Raw genomic sequence first — 16394 nt, forward strand, 5'->3', positions numbered from 1 at the left:
GTCTCTTTTACAGTTTGCAAGATTTCGAAACCGCTTGCGCCAAAGATATTATGCAAGAAGAGGCAAGACTCTTGGTTTGGTTTAAACATATTTTATTTAGAATATTTGTACATGTGTAAATAACAACATAACAATAATTATAGATTTTGGCCGAAAGCAGAAGCTTATAGAAGCCATTATCTAACAATAACAATCTTCAATGTCTGTGGTGGTTGTAATTAACAAGTTACCAAAAAAAAAAAAAAAACACATTTGATAATGCAAGATTGAAAAAGAAAAATGAAATGTTAATGGTAAGGACAAGATTTTAGTAAGTTTTGACAAAATTTAAGTAAAAAACTACAGAAAACAACTAAAGAAAAAAAAACACAAAAAGGACATTAAACAAATAAAGATAAGGACAAGAAAAGAATATAAGCAGCATAGTAGTAGCAGTCAGACATTATATAAATCGTTTCGTAGAATCAATATAAAGGTATACATACTTGAAAAGCTCTACGTTTTGGGAGGCAAGACTCTTGACCCAGAAACCCTGTTAAATGAAACAGGTACTGCCGACATGGTCGTCGGAAAGATTGCCAGCAAGTCAAACAAAGTCGTTCCTCAAAAGTTGTCATCTAAGAATGGTAAAATCATTATTGTATACATGTACTTATTTGTTTGACAAATAACAAAATGGAATTCTGAAGCACGTTCTTTTGTGTGAGTCAGCTTACTTGTATACAAAGATGATACTAATGACAAGACCATAAAGCAACCCCCCCCCCCCCCCCCCCAAAAAAAGCAATCTCTTCAGCCAAATGTTGGCACTTCTAGTTCTGTAACACCGCAAAACGTCCGTACCGCAAAACGTACGTATATTATTAGTTATAAAGATTGTTGACAGGTATATGGCCCTATATAAACGGCTATTTGTAAATATAACCCGAGCCGTTAGGCGAGGGTTGTATTGCAAACAGCCGTTTATATACGGTTATATGACCTGTCAACAATCTTTATAACGAATTTATAATACAGCAAGCATCATTTTGTGGAGAAAAAGTAAGATATCGACAGCGGCCGTGTATATAAATCTATTTAAACGTCACGGTTATCCAATGAAAAGCGACGTTACAAACGTGCAGTATTATAAGGACGTTTTGCGGCGCATATCGTCCACATTTTTCTGACGTACATTTTGCGGCAAAAAGGCATGGCCCTGCCGCATAACGTCGATATTTTAAAGTTTATATAATTTTTGTTAATTTTGACCAGTTATTATACGGTGTTATTGTGTGTTAATTTTAGCTCACCTGACTATGCGCCTGTCTGTCTGTCCGTCCAAATTTAGCTTGTTACCACTCTAGCATCCACATACCCTAAGCAATATGTCCAGAGTTATCTGCCCTTGAATTACAATATCTGTTATATTTCACATTGTTACCACTCCAACGCTTTCATTTCTTCTTCAATCTTGACAATTTTCAACAGAATATCTATGACCATAAAATCTCAACAAAGTTAGATTATAGGCTAAATCTTACAAAAAAGCAACAACAAAAAACGCAATTATTATCACCTTGTTAGTGCTTTCGCTTCTTCTCCATTCTTAAAGTATTTTATACAAAATATGTATAACAATGAGGTCTCGATCAAGCTAAAACGACTGAATATGTCAAGAGTTATTTGCCTTTGAATTATAAAAATAAAGACATATTTTAAAGTCAAATTATTGAATTGTGATAAAACTGCCATTTCTTTGTTGTCATTCATGCATTTATTACTAGGGGGCTAAAGTCCCTCCCCCCATCACAACAATAGCTCTCTCACTCAGATATGACAAGGCGGCTAAAATCTCCCTCCCTCGACAAAAGCTCTCTCTCTCTCAAATATGACTAGGCGGCTAAATGCACCCCCATCCCCACCCCATCCCCCGCGACAAAAACTCTCTTGCTCAATTATGACTAGGCGACTTAAAGGCCCCATCTCCATGGCAATATAGTCCTCTCGCTCAAATATGACTACGCTGTCAAAAGCCCCTATCCATCCCCCGTAAAAATGAACGGTAGAACCAAATCTCCACAGTCAACAAGAACACAAAAAATCGTTCCCACTTCTTGATGCAATTATATGAAAAGCTATTCGCAAAATGTACGTCAGAAAAATGTGGACGATATGCGCCGCAATACGCCCATATACGTACGTTTTGCGGTACGGACGTTTTGCGGTGTTACATAGCACTTCAAACATATATATAAATACATATGGTTCTTTTTATTCAAATAATGCAATTTTTTATTTTAACGAGCATTTTTACACATTTATGTCTTTGAGTTTATTAATTCTATAGTACGAATGAAAATGAAACAAACTAACTTTAAACCTAGTAAAAAAATCCGGAAACCTATTGTTTTCCAGACGATGCTGTTGAAATTACAACAGTGGCAGAGATCATTGCAGACGACAATACCACAGAGGACGACAGACTTGGTAAACATATACATTTTGTCTCAATTACTTTTACAATTTCATTAATTACATCAAATACTAAAGAATTCTTTTTTTGTTCCGATTTCGTCAAAACGCCGAAAATATACACGGCATTTTTCGGTGTTGCTTCAGTTAATTGCGACTCGCAAATTCATTAACTATTGAAATGTTCGAGTATAGTCTATAAAGCTGATCAAACATTTTATTTAATTTGCCTTAATTATTGAAATTTAACGTGCATTTACATCTACTTTAAAACCGATCGTCTACTTTAAAGGCATACTGATAATATGTATGACAACAACAACAACAACAACCATTAAGACTAAAAAATGCATAATTTTCTTTTTTCAAAAGTTTCTTTAATTTCATTTTATGTGTTTTTTTTACATTTTCTATTTATAAATATTCATTTGGCAAAACGCTGAGAAGTCTTTTGCTTCTTTTGAAAACTTTTGGCCATTGTTGAATTGTGATTAAGTATTTTGATGGAAGTCAAAATACCAGCCTGACTACCCTTTCCTTCATTTATGACAATTTATTTCTCTTCAAATCTATTCTTTTCGGGTGATAAGCATCTAAATCTAAAATTCTAAAGTCTAACCTGCTCTAGGACCATTATTACAATATTATAATAAATGAGCCGCGTCACGACAAAACCAACATAATGGGTTTGCGACCAGCATGGATCCAGACCAGCCTGCGCATCCGCGCAGTCTGATCAGGATCCATGCTGTTCGCTATCAGTTTCATTACTTGTTATAGGGTCTGTAAGCGAACAGCATGGATCCTGATCAGACTGCGCGGATGCGCAGGCTGGTGTGGATCCATGCTGGTCGCAAACCCATTATGTTGGTTTTGTCGTGACATTTAATGTTTTTCTTTTTACAATTTCAGAGATATACTGTGCCTTTAAGTAATGTCTAAATTCTCAATTACATATTAAATAAAGTTTTACAAAATCTTTTAGTTGCAGAATACGTGACAGGCATCATAAACAAGGCAGCCGACAGTCTGAGACAGGAGTTGCATAGTAACACAACGACTGTAACTGTGAGGCCAGCAGACGACAACGTATCATTGTCCTCCAGTATCATCAGCCGTAAGTGATTTGATTTATGCACAAGTCAGTTGTATAACCGGAAACAAGGCGAAGGAGGTGGGAAAATGAGCGGGGTTTTATATTTTTCTTGTCCCTTCACTTTAAATTAAATAATTACATGCGGTGTTTTTTGTGTGCCAAAATGAACCAGGACAGCGCCGTTGTGGCCTTTAGCCGGATTAAATTGTGGGATCATTACAAGGTGTAAGAAAATCCAGTTGCCAAAGTACTTGTCATTCTTTGGGGGTGGGGGAGGGGCTATGGATGAAATTGCCCCGTGGATGACACAAAGTGTGTGTTTATGAATTAAATAAAATGTTTCCTACATTGTCAAAGGTCATCATCATTTATGACATAAATCATGTAGACATATATAGCAAGTGCTGTCTTTAATATATAATTGACTTTATGGATATAAGCCAAATAAAAGAATATCGTTCTAAGGTTATATTTATAAGGGCATTTTCATGATATAAATCATGACAGGAAACCCGGTGGTATAAAAAGCAGTTACACCAGCTTCAAATATAACCTGACAGTTCTCAGCATTTCAGTTGACAGTCAATCAAATGACGAAAATTGTCCAGCCTTATCTGTTCATGCACAAGCTTTATCCTGGCTATATACTTTTTATGTGGTCTTTATGTTTTCAGCTTCACTCTTTTTTTACCGTAGCCTGTTTGTTTTCATCTTGACTTCCGGTAAATTTATGAGCTTTTTGCCATCCTGTTTCCGGTAGTTGTTGGGCAGGTACCAATTATAAACGGTTTTGCCACGTTTTAACGCGACCATGTTGGAAGTTAGCTCTTGTTTTACTTATGAGTAGTACATGCACACGACAGTAATATTTTTTCTTTCACAGAAATTGCTGATATGGCTGTCACGGAGAGCCTGTCAAATATTGTGACAGCTGCCAACATCAACCAGTCTGCTATTAGAAAGGCTAAAACTATCAAAGAATTCAAGGGTAAGAGTTGTTTATGAATATTTTATGACAAATTTTTTTACACTTAGAGCATTCAGTGCAAGAAGTTTACAGAATGTCGGTGGTTCTACTCAAGTGCTCGTCTGTACCTGAAATGACGCATAGAAGAGCGCATGAGGTCTCCTCCATTAGTAAAGCTGGAAAAAGCCGCCATATGACCTATATTTTGTGTTGGTGCGACGGAAAATCCAATAAAAAAGGGGGATAACGTCTGTACCTGAAATGACGCTTCTAGAAGAGCGCCTGAGGTCTCCTCCATTAGTAAAGCTGGAAAAAGCCGCCATATGACCTATATTTTGTCTTGGTGCGACGGAATATCCAATAAAAAAGGGGGATAACGTCGCAACTCTTGGGTATAATGAAATAAAATGCGTCGAGTCGACCAAGAGCAAAATTTCTGTCATGCTCTGCTTTAAACAAAAGCTCTATAGTACACATAATAATCGTTCTGTATCTTTTTACAGAAGCATTCGGCATTACCGGAAGTGACGTCACTGATGACGGTCTTCCACCTGTAAGCGTGTAAGGTAAGATTCACATAATATCATTTGTATGAAATAGTTTGAAATGGAAAAGTTTGTAAACTTTACTACGCTATGCCTTCTGCAGTACAGTGTATTAATATGAATTAATATAAAATCTTACAACTGTCGCTTAACTTTGTATCAAACATGTTTGTCATATATGCCGTTAGTCATACCTTGTGATACCTTGTGATGTATGGGAAACTTTATTAGTCCCCTAACGGACTATCATTCCCCCCGAGTTCTGTTTTCATTGTCGTCCGCTCCGGTATTGGTCTATTCAATAAATATTGTCAATTTTATATATTTTCCACTGCCAGTGTTTATCTAATTTTGATTTGAACTCATTTACATTCTTTGATAAAACTATTTCACTGGGAAGTAGGTTCCATTCGTTTACGACTCTATAAAGTGAAGGAATTTTGTCTGGTCTTACCTTTTATAATTTATAAATATGTCCCCGGATTTCATGATTTGTAACAGATAATTTGAATAACTTTTTTCATAGTCAAAATCGTCTATTTTGTGAATCAGTTGAAAAACGTGTATCATATCTCCACGTTGACGTCTGTAATCAAGAGTTGGTAAATTCAATGCCCTTAATCTTTGTTCATATGTGAGTCCTCTTAGTTCAGGGATGATTCTTGTAGCTCTTCTTTATGATGGGCTCTACCCTCGCTCTAAAGATCAAGAGATATAATTGACATAACGGCTTTCCTCTGAGGTTTGTGGGATCTAAGTCCTAAAAAATATAATTTATTGAAACAAATACATGTGTATGTAAAACTGATCGTCACCACACTAAGAAATACTCTTTTAATTTCAGAGTACAAGAAGAAGAAAGAAACTGCGTGCATGTGTGTGCTTGTGTGTGTGTGTGTTATTTTTGTGTGTGTATTTGTTTTGTTGTGTCTTTGTTTTGTTTGTTTCTGTCTTTGTTTTGTTTGTTTTTGTCTTTGCTTTGTTTGTTTTGTTTGTTTGTTTGTGTCTCTTTTATTTCTTTTTGCTTTATTTGTTTGTTTTCATCTTCATTTTTTTCGTGTTCTGCTTAGGCATCGACTCATTTTTTCACCATATCGTTGTCATAAAAATGTTTCTGTATTTTATTTTTACCAATAAAGTCCATTGAAACATATTTTTGTGTATTTTTTTTACATCAAAATTTTTAATGACTTTAAGTTTGTCTGCAACGAACTCAACGACAAATGGTGTTTTAACAATTCTCATCAGAAAATGGTGTTTTTGTGATCGCTTTTCGTCCGCCGTTCGTCCGTAAACTTTTACTTTAAACGACATCTCCTCATAAACCGCTTAGCCAATTTCATCCAAACGTCACAGGAATGTTCCTTTGGTTGTAACCTTTAAGAATTGTTTAAAGCATTTAATTCCATGCAAAACACTTGTTGCCATGGCAACCGAAAGAAAAATAAACTGAAAATATCTTCGGTTAAAAAAACAAGGAGCTAGAGCTTAGATATTTGGCATGAAACATCTTCTAGTAAGTGTTTTACAATGTTTGTTCAAATAAAAGCACTGGGAGCACTGGGGTCAAAATTGGCCTCGTCCAAGAGGGTCATTGTTTTTCCATATATGTATATAGTAAAACTTAAAAAATCCTCTTTTAAAATAACTCAAATAGCTAGAGCTTAGATATTTGGCATGAAACATCTTCTAGTAAGTGTCTACCAATTTAATAGAAAAAAGCCCTTGGGTCAAAATCGGCCTCGCCCAGGGGGCATTGATTATCCTTATATACAAAAAAATCTTCTTTTAATAGACCAAAATAAACAAGTATTCTGACTGTGAGCGATTTAGAGCCATCATGGCCCTCTTGTTTATATGATTGTAAAATGCTTATACAGTTACTCCTTATATTCTATGCCACGCAGAAATCTCCCGGAAATTTTGCTTGGGTTAAGGCTTTTGGGCTTATATTGCAGTAAGAAAGACCCTTCAAATTAATGTAAAAACGAATCCTCAACGGAATCAGACAACTAGTATTTTGACGGTTGGCTCGACAAAATATTGTTCTTTACGAAAATTTACTCTTCATATACGGAAAGAATAAATTGCCGGTCAAAAAATATCTCCCGGACATTTTGCTTGGGTTCAGGCTTTGGACCTTATATTGTTGGAAGGAAGACCCTCAAAACTGATAATGGAAAAACAATTAAAGTTTTAACGGTTAGCTCGAGAAAACAGTTGTTCTTTTTGAAATAAAATTACTACACTTTAAATACAGAAGGAACAAATCGCCTTTGAAAAAATGCAAAAATAAATAAAAACAAAAGAGATCGGGTGATGCTCCCCGAATAAATTTTGGACAGAGAAAAGTATACCTCTTGTAATTTCAGAGTTATGTCTCGGACAAAGTTCAAAGTGCAATAATTAAAAAATTAGGCAAGGCATTGTTACTGTTGTTGACACTGCACTTCTACTCAATGCGATATATTGAACGACTTAGTTTCTTGTTGATACCTCTTGTAGTTTCACAGTAATGTCACGAATAAAGTTCATAAAGCGTAACATTGAAAAAGGGCTATAACTCCAAAAATTGGAAAGGCAGAGTAAAGATTTTTTTGCACTGCATATCTTCGCAATGAGATATATCAAACCATAGTCCCGGACTCTGGAAAAGGACCGCATATTGCGGCGCATAAAGGCTTTACATATTGTTTGTCCGACCTTTGAATATCTTTTCATATTATGCGAGCGGGTGGTCTTTAATTATCTAATCTCAATTTAATATAATCTTCTAATTTAAAAATCAGTTGAATTTACGATATATATTGAAAAAAGAAAAGGAGTGACATCCGACATTTACCGCAACGTTCAGCGTAGGTTATCCCCCTTGATATGCTTTATTTTTTTTTTTTATTTTTCTAATACTCTCTTTATGTCACTCAATACATGGAAAACTTTCACATTTCCTAGTAATGAATACCAGATGAGTGCCTAAAATATTTATCTATGAATCATGTTTTAATATTCCTTTTTTCAGTTAGGCAAAAGTTTTCTCCATGTTAACAAATCAAAACGCAAATACGCCCGTTATAATGCCGCCTATACATGTCAACACATGCAAACAATAAACACCGGACGATACCTGATAGTTGACAAAAATAACGGGAACAAAATTCTGAAAAAATAGTTATCAATTGTAGCCAAAGGGGAAAAACTCATGCCGAAAACGTTGCGGCAAATGGCGGATGTCACTCCTTGACTTTTTTATAATACCGTAACATTTGACCAGTTTTAAAAGAGACAGATTGGGTTCAATTGATAATATATTTTTTGAGGCCATATACTCGGATAATACTAAAAGATATTAAGATGTAACAGAAACGTTTTTAAAAACCGTTACACGATCGAAAATATGCGTCGTAATCTGCGGTCCCATTCTCGAGTTCCTATGATATCTACCTACAAAGTGTCATATTGATATCTCTTATAGTTTCAGAGTTATGTTTCGGACAAAGTCCAAAGTGAAAATCTTTTTAAAAAAATGAACAAAGGGCAATAACTCCAATTGGGCAAGGTTCTTCTGCACTATTTAACTTCACAATGAGATCTATCTACCTATAAAGTTTGTTGTTCATATCTCTTATTCTTTCAGAGCTATGTCCTGAATGGTCAAAGTGTAAAAAATGAACAAAAGAAACTAACTCCAAAATTAAGCAAGGCAGCGTTACGTTTTTTTTGCACTACACTTCCATTCAATAAGATCTATCTACCGACAAAATTTCTTGTTGATGTCTTTTGTTGTTTGAGAGTTATGTCCCGGACAAAGTTAAAAGTGAAAAAAAAATAACAAAAAAGGGCAATAGCTCCAAAATTAGGCATGGCAAAGTTATGGTCCTTTTGCACTTTGTTGTTTCAGAGTTATGTCCCGGACAAGAAAAGGGGACAGAAGGACGGACGGACATCCGGACAAAGCGGCGATTATAATTACATCACCCTTCCGGGAGCATAAAAAACTACAATCATACACCAAGAAAATCTCCCGTACATTTTGCTTGAGTTAGGGCTTTGGGCTCTTTTTAAAGAAATAGACTGCTCGGCGTCCATGTTCTTTATATGATTGTCGCGAGAAATATACTATCCAAGATAAGAGTATTCAAGTTAAGCTTGTTGCGCTGTTTTGAAAAAATATATTCAGTGAACTTGACAGAAATTTGCATAATAGTCGAGATGTCAGCCTCTCAAACACAGTATAGTGGGGTCAAGTCCCTCAATGTTTCCTCATGTAAAACTTAACATGACTCAAGAATGGTTCAAATTTCTTGAATGAATAGTAATGCTTGACGTTTCACTGATTTGTTTTCTTTAAATTGGAAAAATTCTCATTAAAGATTCATATTTCTCACTTGGCAGCCAACAAAGAAGCTGTCGTTTAAGGAATTCCGTACAGCGGAGTTAACTTGTATTAGCTAAATCAAATTATGTGCCCAATGGTGACGTCACATAAAAAATATTGTCTATCCTGTCTCTTGAAGGGCTATGGAAGAGGTATATTTGGGTATAATAAAGACAATTATTGGTAATCAGCGAAGTGTTCCAAATACAGCCGTAACGAAACACTAATGATGTCGCCCGAGATGTTCCGAATGTTTGAAAGATTTTCGTTGCTACCTAGTATTCGGTGTTGTTTTAACATAACGATAGACATACACTTGCAGCGTGGTGACGTCACAGAAGAAGTTGACGTTTCTCATTAGCAACGTCATATTGCGACCGGAAAATTTAACCACGTCTTTTTTTAACAAATATAGCATGGATAATTAATGGCTAGCGAAAATTCAGGCTGTTTTATTTGGCTCATAAGTTTTAAGAAGTCTTGCAACGAAAGGGTGAGTAGGATAAAACAATCTAAAGTTTCAAATAAGATAATAAATTAAATGTTTTTGTGCATAATTAAGGGGAGCACGAATTCCCTTAGTGAATTTGATAATAATAATAATAACAACAATAATAATAATAATAGAAATCATAGTAATAAAGAAATAATGATGATGGTGATGATGATGATGATGATGATAAAGAAATAATGATGATGGTGGTGATGATGATGATGATGATGATGATAATAATAATAATAATAATAATAATAATAATAATGATAACGATAACGATAGTGATAGTGATAGTGATAGTGTTAGTAATAGTTATAGTAATAGTAATAGTAATGATGATGATGATGATGATATCGATGAGGATAAAGAGATGACAAATAATGAAAGATGAAATAATTAATGCAACTATAATTCTAAGATTTTAGTGGTTTTATACATGTCCAGTATCGTTAATATATAATGGCGATACATAGGAAAATTATAGATATTAAATATTTGATGAAAATCCCGAAACATATAATTTCTTAAGAAAATATACGGACAAAGGGGTAACATACGATGGTAAAAACTTGGCGTATCAGGTTAAACGTATATTAAATAACATAGATATGTGAAATATATTGGTACATTAGGACATATGTGAAATAAAATTTCTATATATTAAATTAAGATACAGTATTAGTGTTTCTATCATAATAAGACTTTCGATCTGCTTTCCTCCAGAATGATACATCATATGAATTGTATCAATTAAAGTCCTAACATAAGCTTTGTATGACTTTAGATAAAGTAACTAAATAAAGTAATTGTAATAGCTGCAAATCACAATCTGTCGCGATACTAGGTAATCCGAATTTTTGCAAGGGAAGGGAAACAATTCGCACAAAAATAGTATATTCACACTTGCAGAGTTCTCGCCCCGCCAATACATTTCTGATGTACAATGATATTGTTATCTACATATGAGTATAAATACTAATCAAATACTTAGTATATATCATCTAATGTGATTGGCATTCGTCAGGCAATGAACTTCTCGGTTAAACATTCACATATATATTTTTCTAGGTCTAGAAATCACGTGTCTCACTTTTGAAAATCGATTATAATTTTGTTGTTACAATTTTTAATGTCGAATAAAAGTTATGTTTTCTTATGATAATCAAGATGAATAGCTGTAAACAGAAAAAAAATGGTTTACTTAAATATTAATGAAAGTAGCTAGATATTCTAGTGTAAGTAAGGAATATTGAAAATGTTTTACCATTAATGGACATGTCTCTTTTACAGTTTGCAAGATTTCGAAACCGCTTGCGCCAAAGATACTATGCAAGAAGAGGCAAAACTCTTGACCCAGAAACCCTGTTAAATGAAACAGGTACTGCCGACATGGTCGTCGGAAAGATTGCCAGCAAGTCAAACAAAGTCGTTCCTCAAAAGTTGTCATCTAAGAATGGTAAAATCATTTTGTTATATACTATATTTTCTAAATGAATTCTCAAATTTTAGCGCAGCTCTATTATTTGTTTGACAAATAAAAAGAAATTTGGATTTTTTAAACACTTTGGTTTGTGTGAGTCAGCATACTTATATACAATGATGATACTAGAAAATAAAAACAAAACAATAAAGCAATATAAAAAGTACCAAAACAAGCAATTTCTTCAGCCAAAGACACTTCGGGCACATCAAAAACTATCCAAACATAGAAATACCATCGTCGGATACCCACGGCCGAACCATTAACATTTATCAGCATCGTCGGATACCCACGGCCGAACCATTAACATTTATCAGCCGTGGGATTTTTCGCCGATATTCAGTCGATTAGAGGTGTGTCAAAGGCAGCTATTTCATTGGCTGCCTCACGATTTCATGAGGCGATTAAAACCAATCAAAACGCTCGTTCTGTCCGACGTTCGGTATTACAGACAATATTGCGACAACCATATAGACGACGTGAAAAGTTCAACATCGAAAATTTAAACGATTTCGAGCAAGAAAGTATAGATAACTTACTTTTACAGAGTGATGTTTTCCTTTCTGATTGATATCTGCTTGCAGAAGAATTAATTTGGCGATAGTTTTGCCATTGATTTTAGCAAGACACGTACAACAGTTTTAAACCGTGGGCGCTGCCATTTTGTTTCTTATTGCTTTTTACCTCCGCTGTTGAAGAATATAGATTTGTTAAACGCGATGTCATTGGTAGATATTTTACGCACCTGTTGCTGTATATCGACGTAAATCGATTCATTTTACCCACGGTTGATTGCATGTTATGTGACATGTTTATCAATCGTGGGTATCCGACGATGAGAAATACATATGGTTGTATCTATAAATACATAATGGTTGTATCAAGTCAAATAATGTCATATTCAGTTTCACGAGCATTTGAAACATTTCTGTCTTTAAGTCTGTTAATTCTATAATACGAATAAAAAGTAACTTGAAATCTAATAAAAAAATCCGGAAACCTATTAATTTTCAGACGATGCTGTTGATACAGAAATTACAACAGTGACAGAGATCATTGCAGACGACAATAACACAGCAGACGACATACTTGGTAATTATTTTTACAATTTCATTAATAATATTAAATTCTATAAAGAGTATAGTCTATAAAGTTTTCCAAACATTTTGTTTAATGTGCCTTAATTATTAACGCACATTTTCATCTACTTTAGAACCGATCGTCTACTTAAAAGGCATACTGATAATATATATGACAATAACAACAACAACCATTAAGCCTAAAAAATGCATTATTTTCTATTTTCAAAAGTTTTTTAAATTTAATTTTATGTGTTTTTTTTTACATTTTCTATTTATAAATATTCATTTGCCAAAACGCTGAGAAATCTTTTGCATCTTTTGAACTTTTGGCAATTGTTGAACTTTTGGCTTAAGTATTTTGCTGGAAGTCAAACTACCAGCCTGACTACCCTTTCCTTCATTTATGACAAATTATTTCCCTTCAAATCTATTCTTTTCGGTTGATAAGCATCTGAATCTAAAATTCTAAAGTCTAACCTGCTCTTGAACCATTATTACAACATTATAATAAAGTTTTACCAAATCTTTTAGTTGCAGAATACGTGACAAGCATCATAAACAAGGCAGCCGACAGTCTGAGACAGGAGTTGCCTAGCAACACAACGACTGTAACTGTGAGGCCAGCAGACGACAACATATCATTGTCCTCCAGTATCATAAGCCGTAAGTGATTTGTTTTATGCACAAGTCAGTTGTATAACCGGATACCAGGCGAAGGAGGTGGGAAAATGAGCGGGGCATTATATTTATCTTGTCCCTGCACTTCATGTCAGATTTAATACGGTGGTTTTTTAAGTGCCGAAATGAACAAGGACAGCGCCTTGACGGCCTTTAGGCGGAATTTTACCTATGACTGTCTATTTTTTTTTTTAAAGATTTGGCCTTTACAAGGTGTTAGAAAATCCAATAGTCAAATTCCCTTCGATTCATAGATTAAATTGCCCTGTGCATAAAAAAAGTGTGTTTATCATTTTACCATACCTTTTTACGGAATTCACGAATATGAACCTAATAAAAGAATATCATTCTAAGATTTTTATAAGGGACATTAAGGGGCCATTCATGTTAATGACAAGAAAACCGGTTGTGTAAGAAGCATATAAGCCAGCTTCAGATATAACCTGGCAGTTCACGGCAATTCAGTTAACTAATCACAGTCAATCAAATGACGACTCCACAACATTTCCCAGTCTTACCTGTTGAAGTACAAGTTTTATCCTTGCTATGTACTTTATATGTGGTCATGTTTTCAGCTTCACTCTTTTTTTTTACTGAAACTTGTTTGTTTTTATCTTGACTTCCGGTAACTTAATGAGCTAATTGACATCCTGTTTCCGGTAGTTGTCGGCAGGTACCAAGCAACGGTTTTAGCCGGATAACAATTGTGAAGTGAACTCTTGTTTTAATTTAAAGTATTGTTTAAGTGTACATGCACATGACAGTAATATTTTTCTTTCACAGAAATTGCTGATATGGCTGTCACGGAGAGCCTGTCAAATATTGTGACATATGCCGACATCAACCAGTCTGCTATTAGAAAGGCTAAAACTATCAAAGAATTCAAGGGTAAGTGTTGTTGATGAATATTTTGTGACAAACAAAATTTTTTTACAAGCATTCAGTGCAAGAAGTTTACAGAACGTTGGTGGTTCTACTCAAGTGCTCGTCTGTACCTGAAATGACGCATAGAAGAGCGTCTGCGGTCTTCCTCCACTAATACAGCTGGAAAGCCGCCATATGACCTATATATTGTGTTGGTGCGACGGAAAACCCAATGAAAAGGGGGGATAACTTCGCAACTTTTGGGTATAATGAAATAAAATGCGTCGAGTCGACCAACAACAAAATTTCTGCCATGACTTGTTGTGCTTTAAACAAAAGCTCTATAGTACACATAATAATCGTTCTGTATCTTTTTACAGAAGCATTTGGCATAACCGGATGTGACGTCACTGATGACGGTCTTCCACCTGTAAGCGTGTAAGGTAAGATTCATATAATATTATTTGTATGAAATAGTTTGAAATTGGAAAATTTAAAGCATGTAAACTGCGTTATGCCTATTACAGTATTATTATAAATTCAAAAAAATTTTACAACTGTCCCAAGCTGAAATCAGCTGAACTTTGTACTAAGCACAGGCGCTAGTCACATAAACAAATATTTTACATAATCGGCATATATATGTATATTAAGATATCTTATTAAAGAATATAGCCCATATAAAACATAAAAAAAAGTTTGTTTCAAGCACCTGTGATACAAAATATACATGTTTGTCATATATGCCGTTATCATGATGGGCTCTACCCTCTCTCTAAAGATCAAGAGACATAATTGAAGTTGAACTAATACGTAACGGCTTCCCTCTGAGGTTTGTGGGATCTTAGTCCTAAAAATATAAATCATTGAAACAAATATGTAAAACTGATTGTCACCACACTAAGCTTACTCTTTTAATTTCAGAGTACAAGAAGAAGAAGAAACTGCGTGCATGTGTGTGTGTTTATGTGTGTGTTATTTTTGTATGTGTATTTGTTTTGTTGTGTCTTTGTTTTGTTTGTTTCTGTCTTTGTATTCTTTGTGTTTGTCTTTGCTTTGTTTGTTTGTTTGTTTGTTTGTTTGTGTCTCTTTTATTTCTTTTTGCTTTATTTGTTTGTTTTCATCTTCATTTGTTTCGTGTTCTGCTTAGGCATCGACTCATTTTTTACCATATCGTTGTCATAAAAATGTTTCTGTATTTTATTTTTACCAATAAAGTCCATTGAAACATATTTTCGTGTATTTTGTTTTTCGAGCCCCACGGGGAGCTTTAATTGAAGGATGAATGTTTCTCGTGGGACTCGTTCCGAAATGGCCGCTTCGTGAGCCGCGAGGTAGTTAAAATGAATGGTTACCGATTTCTATCCGCCTGGCGCCTGGCATAGTGGTAGGAATTGGGAGGTACATGGTATGCAACCAAAAGGTGTCTCATAAGTCAAAATGGCTGGCCCTTTCAGTAGGGGTGACACTATAATAAACAAGACCTTTTAGTTGATATTTTTAGTACTGCTTGTACGGACTACTACTGAAAGCCGAATCTACACCTAGTCAAGTTTCTTATATGTCACATTTAGCTAAATAAAATATTATCAGACCCATATTTGTAACTGAAATGTCTTACTAAGATTACATAGAATTTATACCTTTGTCTATGCAAAGACTATCATATTTCTATAAAATGTGTAAATAAAATACGGGAAAATAATGCATTTAGCTTAAAAGAGTTAATGCAAGGTGTACATTCTTTTAAAATAAATGGAAAATTTGAGAAAAAAATATTTTAAGCTTAATAATTGATACAAATTCTTTATTTGGTGATTTAGTTGGTGAAAGTTCTTCACTTACTAATCAAGACTATTTAAATCCCTATTGATTCTACTATAATTAAGGGCACATGTTTTGCGTCTATTTAATAACCTGATTTTTTGTTTACCATTGGTTTTGAGTACAATATATTATTTAAAACATAATAAACATTCATTCTCTATGACCCTAAAGTGCGGTCATTTGCCTGATGTTAAAAAAAATGTATATGTACCTGTTTAACGCACTTTGGGGGTCGAAATTGGACCCCAAAGTGCGTTTGAACCCCAAAGTGCGGTGTTACAAAGCTCTAACCCAAGATGCATGGTCGTTTTTTTTTTGTTGTTTTTTTTTTTTTTTTTTTTTTTTTTTGATCGGTGATTTTTTCTTTCTGTACATAAAATAAATTGTGATTTTGCGTAAAATCAAAGCAAAACACCTTTTTCTGGTCCGATCCGGCAAAAACACTATTTGTTGATACCGTTGCGGATTAACTATTGCATTAATTTTGAGGTTCTTCTTTACAGCAGTATAAGGCATAAAGGTTAAACCAT

At 34.4% G+C, this 16394-nt stretch overlaps 2 protein-coding genes across 2 annotated transcripts; both read left to right on the forward strand.

Moving 5' to 3' along the window:
• Nucleotides 1–348: 348 nt before the first annotated feature.
• On the forward strand, nt 349–6045 carry LOC132730575 (uncharacterized). The gene is made up of 6 exons (XM_060716536.1): nt 349–626; nt 2398–2469; nt 3440–3571; nt 4434–4538; nt 5021–5083; nt 5907–6045. The coding sequence occupies exons 1-5, from the start codon at nt 560–562 to the stop codon at nt 5080–5082; spliced, it is 438 nt and encodes a 145-aa protein (XP_060572519.1). The 5' UTR covers nt 349–559; the 3' UTR covers nt 5083; nt 5907–6045.
• Nucleotides 6046–9792: 3747 nt separating this feature from the next.
• LOC132730574 (uncharacterized) lies at nt 9793–15254 on the forward strand. The gene is made up of 7 exons (XM_060716535.1): nt 9793–9930; nt 11224–11389; nt 12428–12505; nt 13027–13158; nt 13957–14061; nt 14418–14480; nt 14962–15254. The coding sequence occupies exons 1-6, from the start codon at nt 9865–9867 to the stop codon at nt 14477–14479; spliced, it is 609 nt and encodes a 202-aa protein (XP_060572518.1). The 5' UTR covers nt 9793–9864; the 3' UTR covers nt 14480; nt 14962–15254.
• The last annotated feature ends 1140 nt before the right edge of the window (nt 15255–16394 follow it).

This window comes from Ruditapes philippinarum, unplaced genomic scaffold (assembly GCF_026571515.1).
Source record: "Ruditapes philippinarum isolate M1 unplaced genomic scaffold, ASM2657151v2 ctg771_1_1_1_1, whole genome shotgun sequence".
Taxonomy (NCBI): Eukaryota; Metazoa; Mollusca; class Bivalvia; order Venerida; family Veneridae; genus Ruditapes; species Ruditapes philippinarum.

Excerpts from the sequence above, each read along its gene's own strand:
- LOC132730574 (XM_060716535.1), top strand. The coding sequence starts at position 9,865 with ATGGCTAGCGAAAATTCAGGCTGTTTTATTTGGCTCATAAGTTTTAAG. Across the intron at positions 11,390-12,427 it reads AAAGTTGTCATCTAAGAATG|ACGATGCTGTTGATACAGAA; the intron begins GTAAAATCATTT and ends ATTAATTTTCAG. Across the intron at positions 13,159-13,956 it reads GTCCTCCAGTATCATAAGCC|AAATTGCTGATATGGCTGTC; the intron begins GTAAGTGATTTG and ends TTTCTTTCACAG.
- LOC132730575 (XM_060716536.1), top strand. The coding sequence starts at position 560 with ATGGTCGTCGGAAAGATTGCCAGCAAGTCAAACAAAGTCGTTCCTCAA. Across the intron at positions 2,470-3,439 it reads CACAGAGGACGACAGACTTG|TTGCAGAATACGTGACAGGC; the intron begins GTAAACATATAC and ends AAAATCTTTTAG. Across the intron at positions 3,572-4,433 it reads GTCCTCCAGTATCATCAGCC|AAATTGCTGATATGGCTGTC; the intron begins GTAAGTGATTTG and ends TTTCTTTCACAG.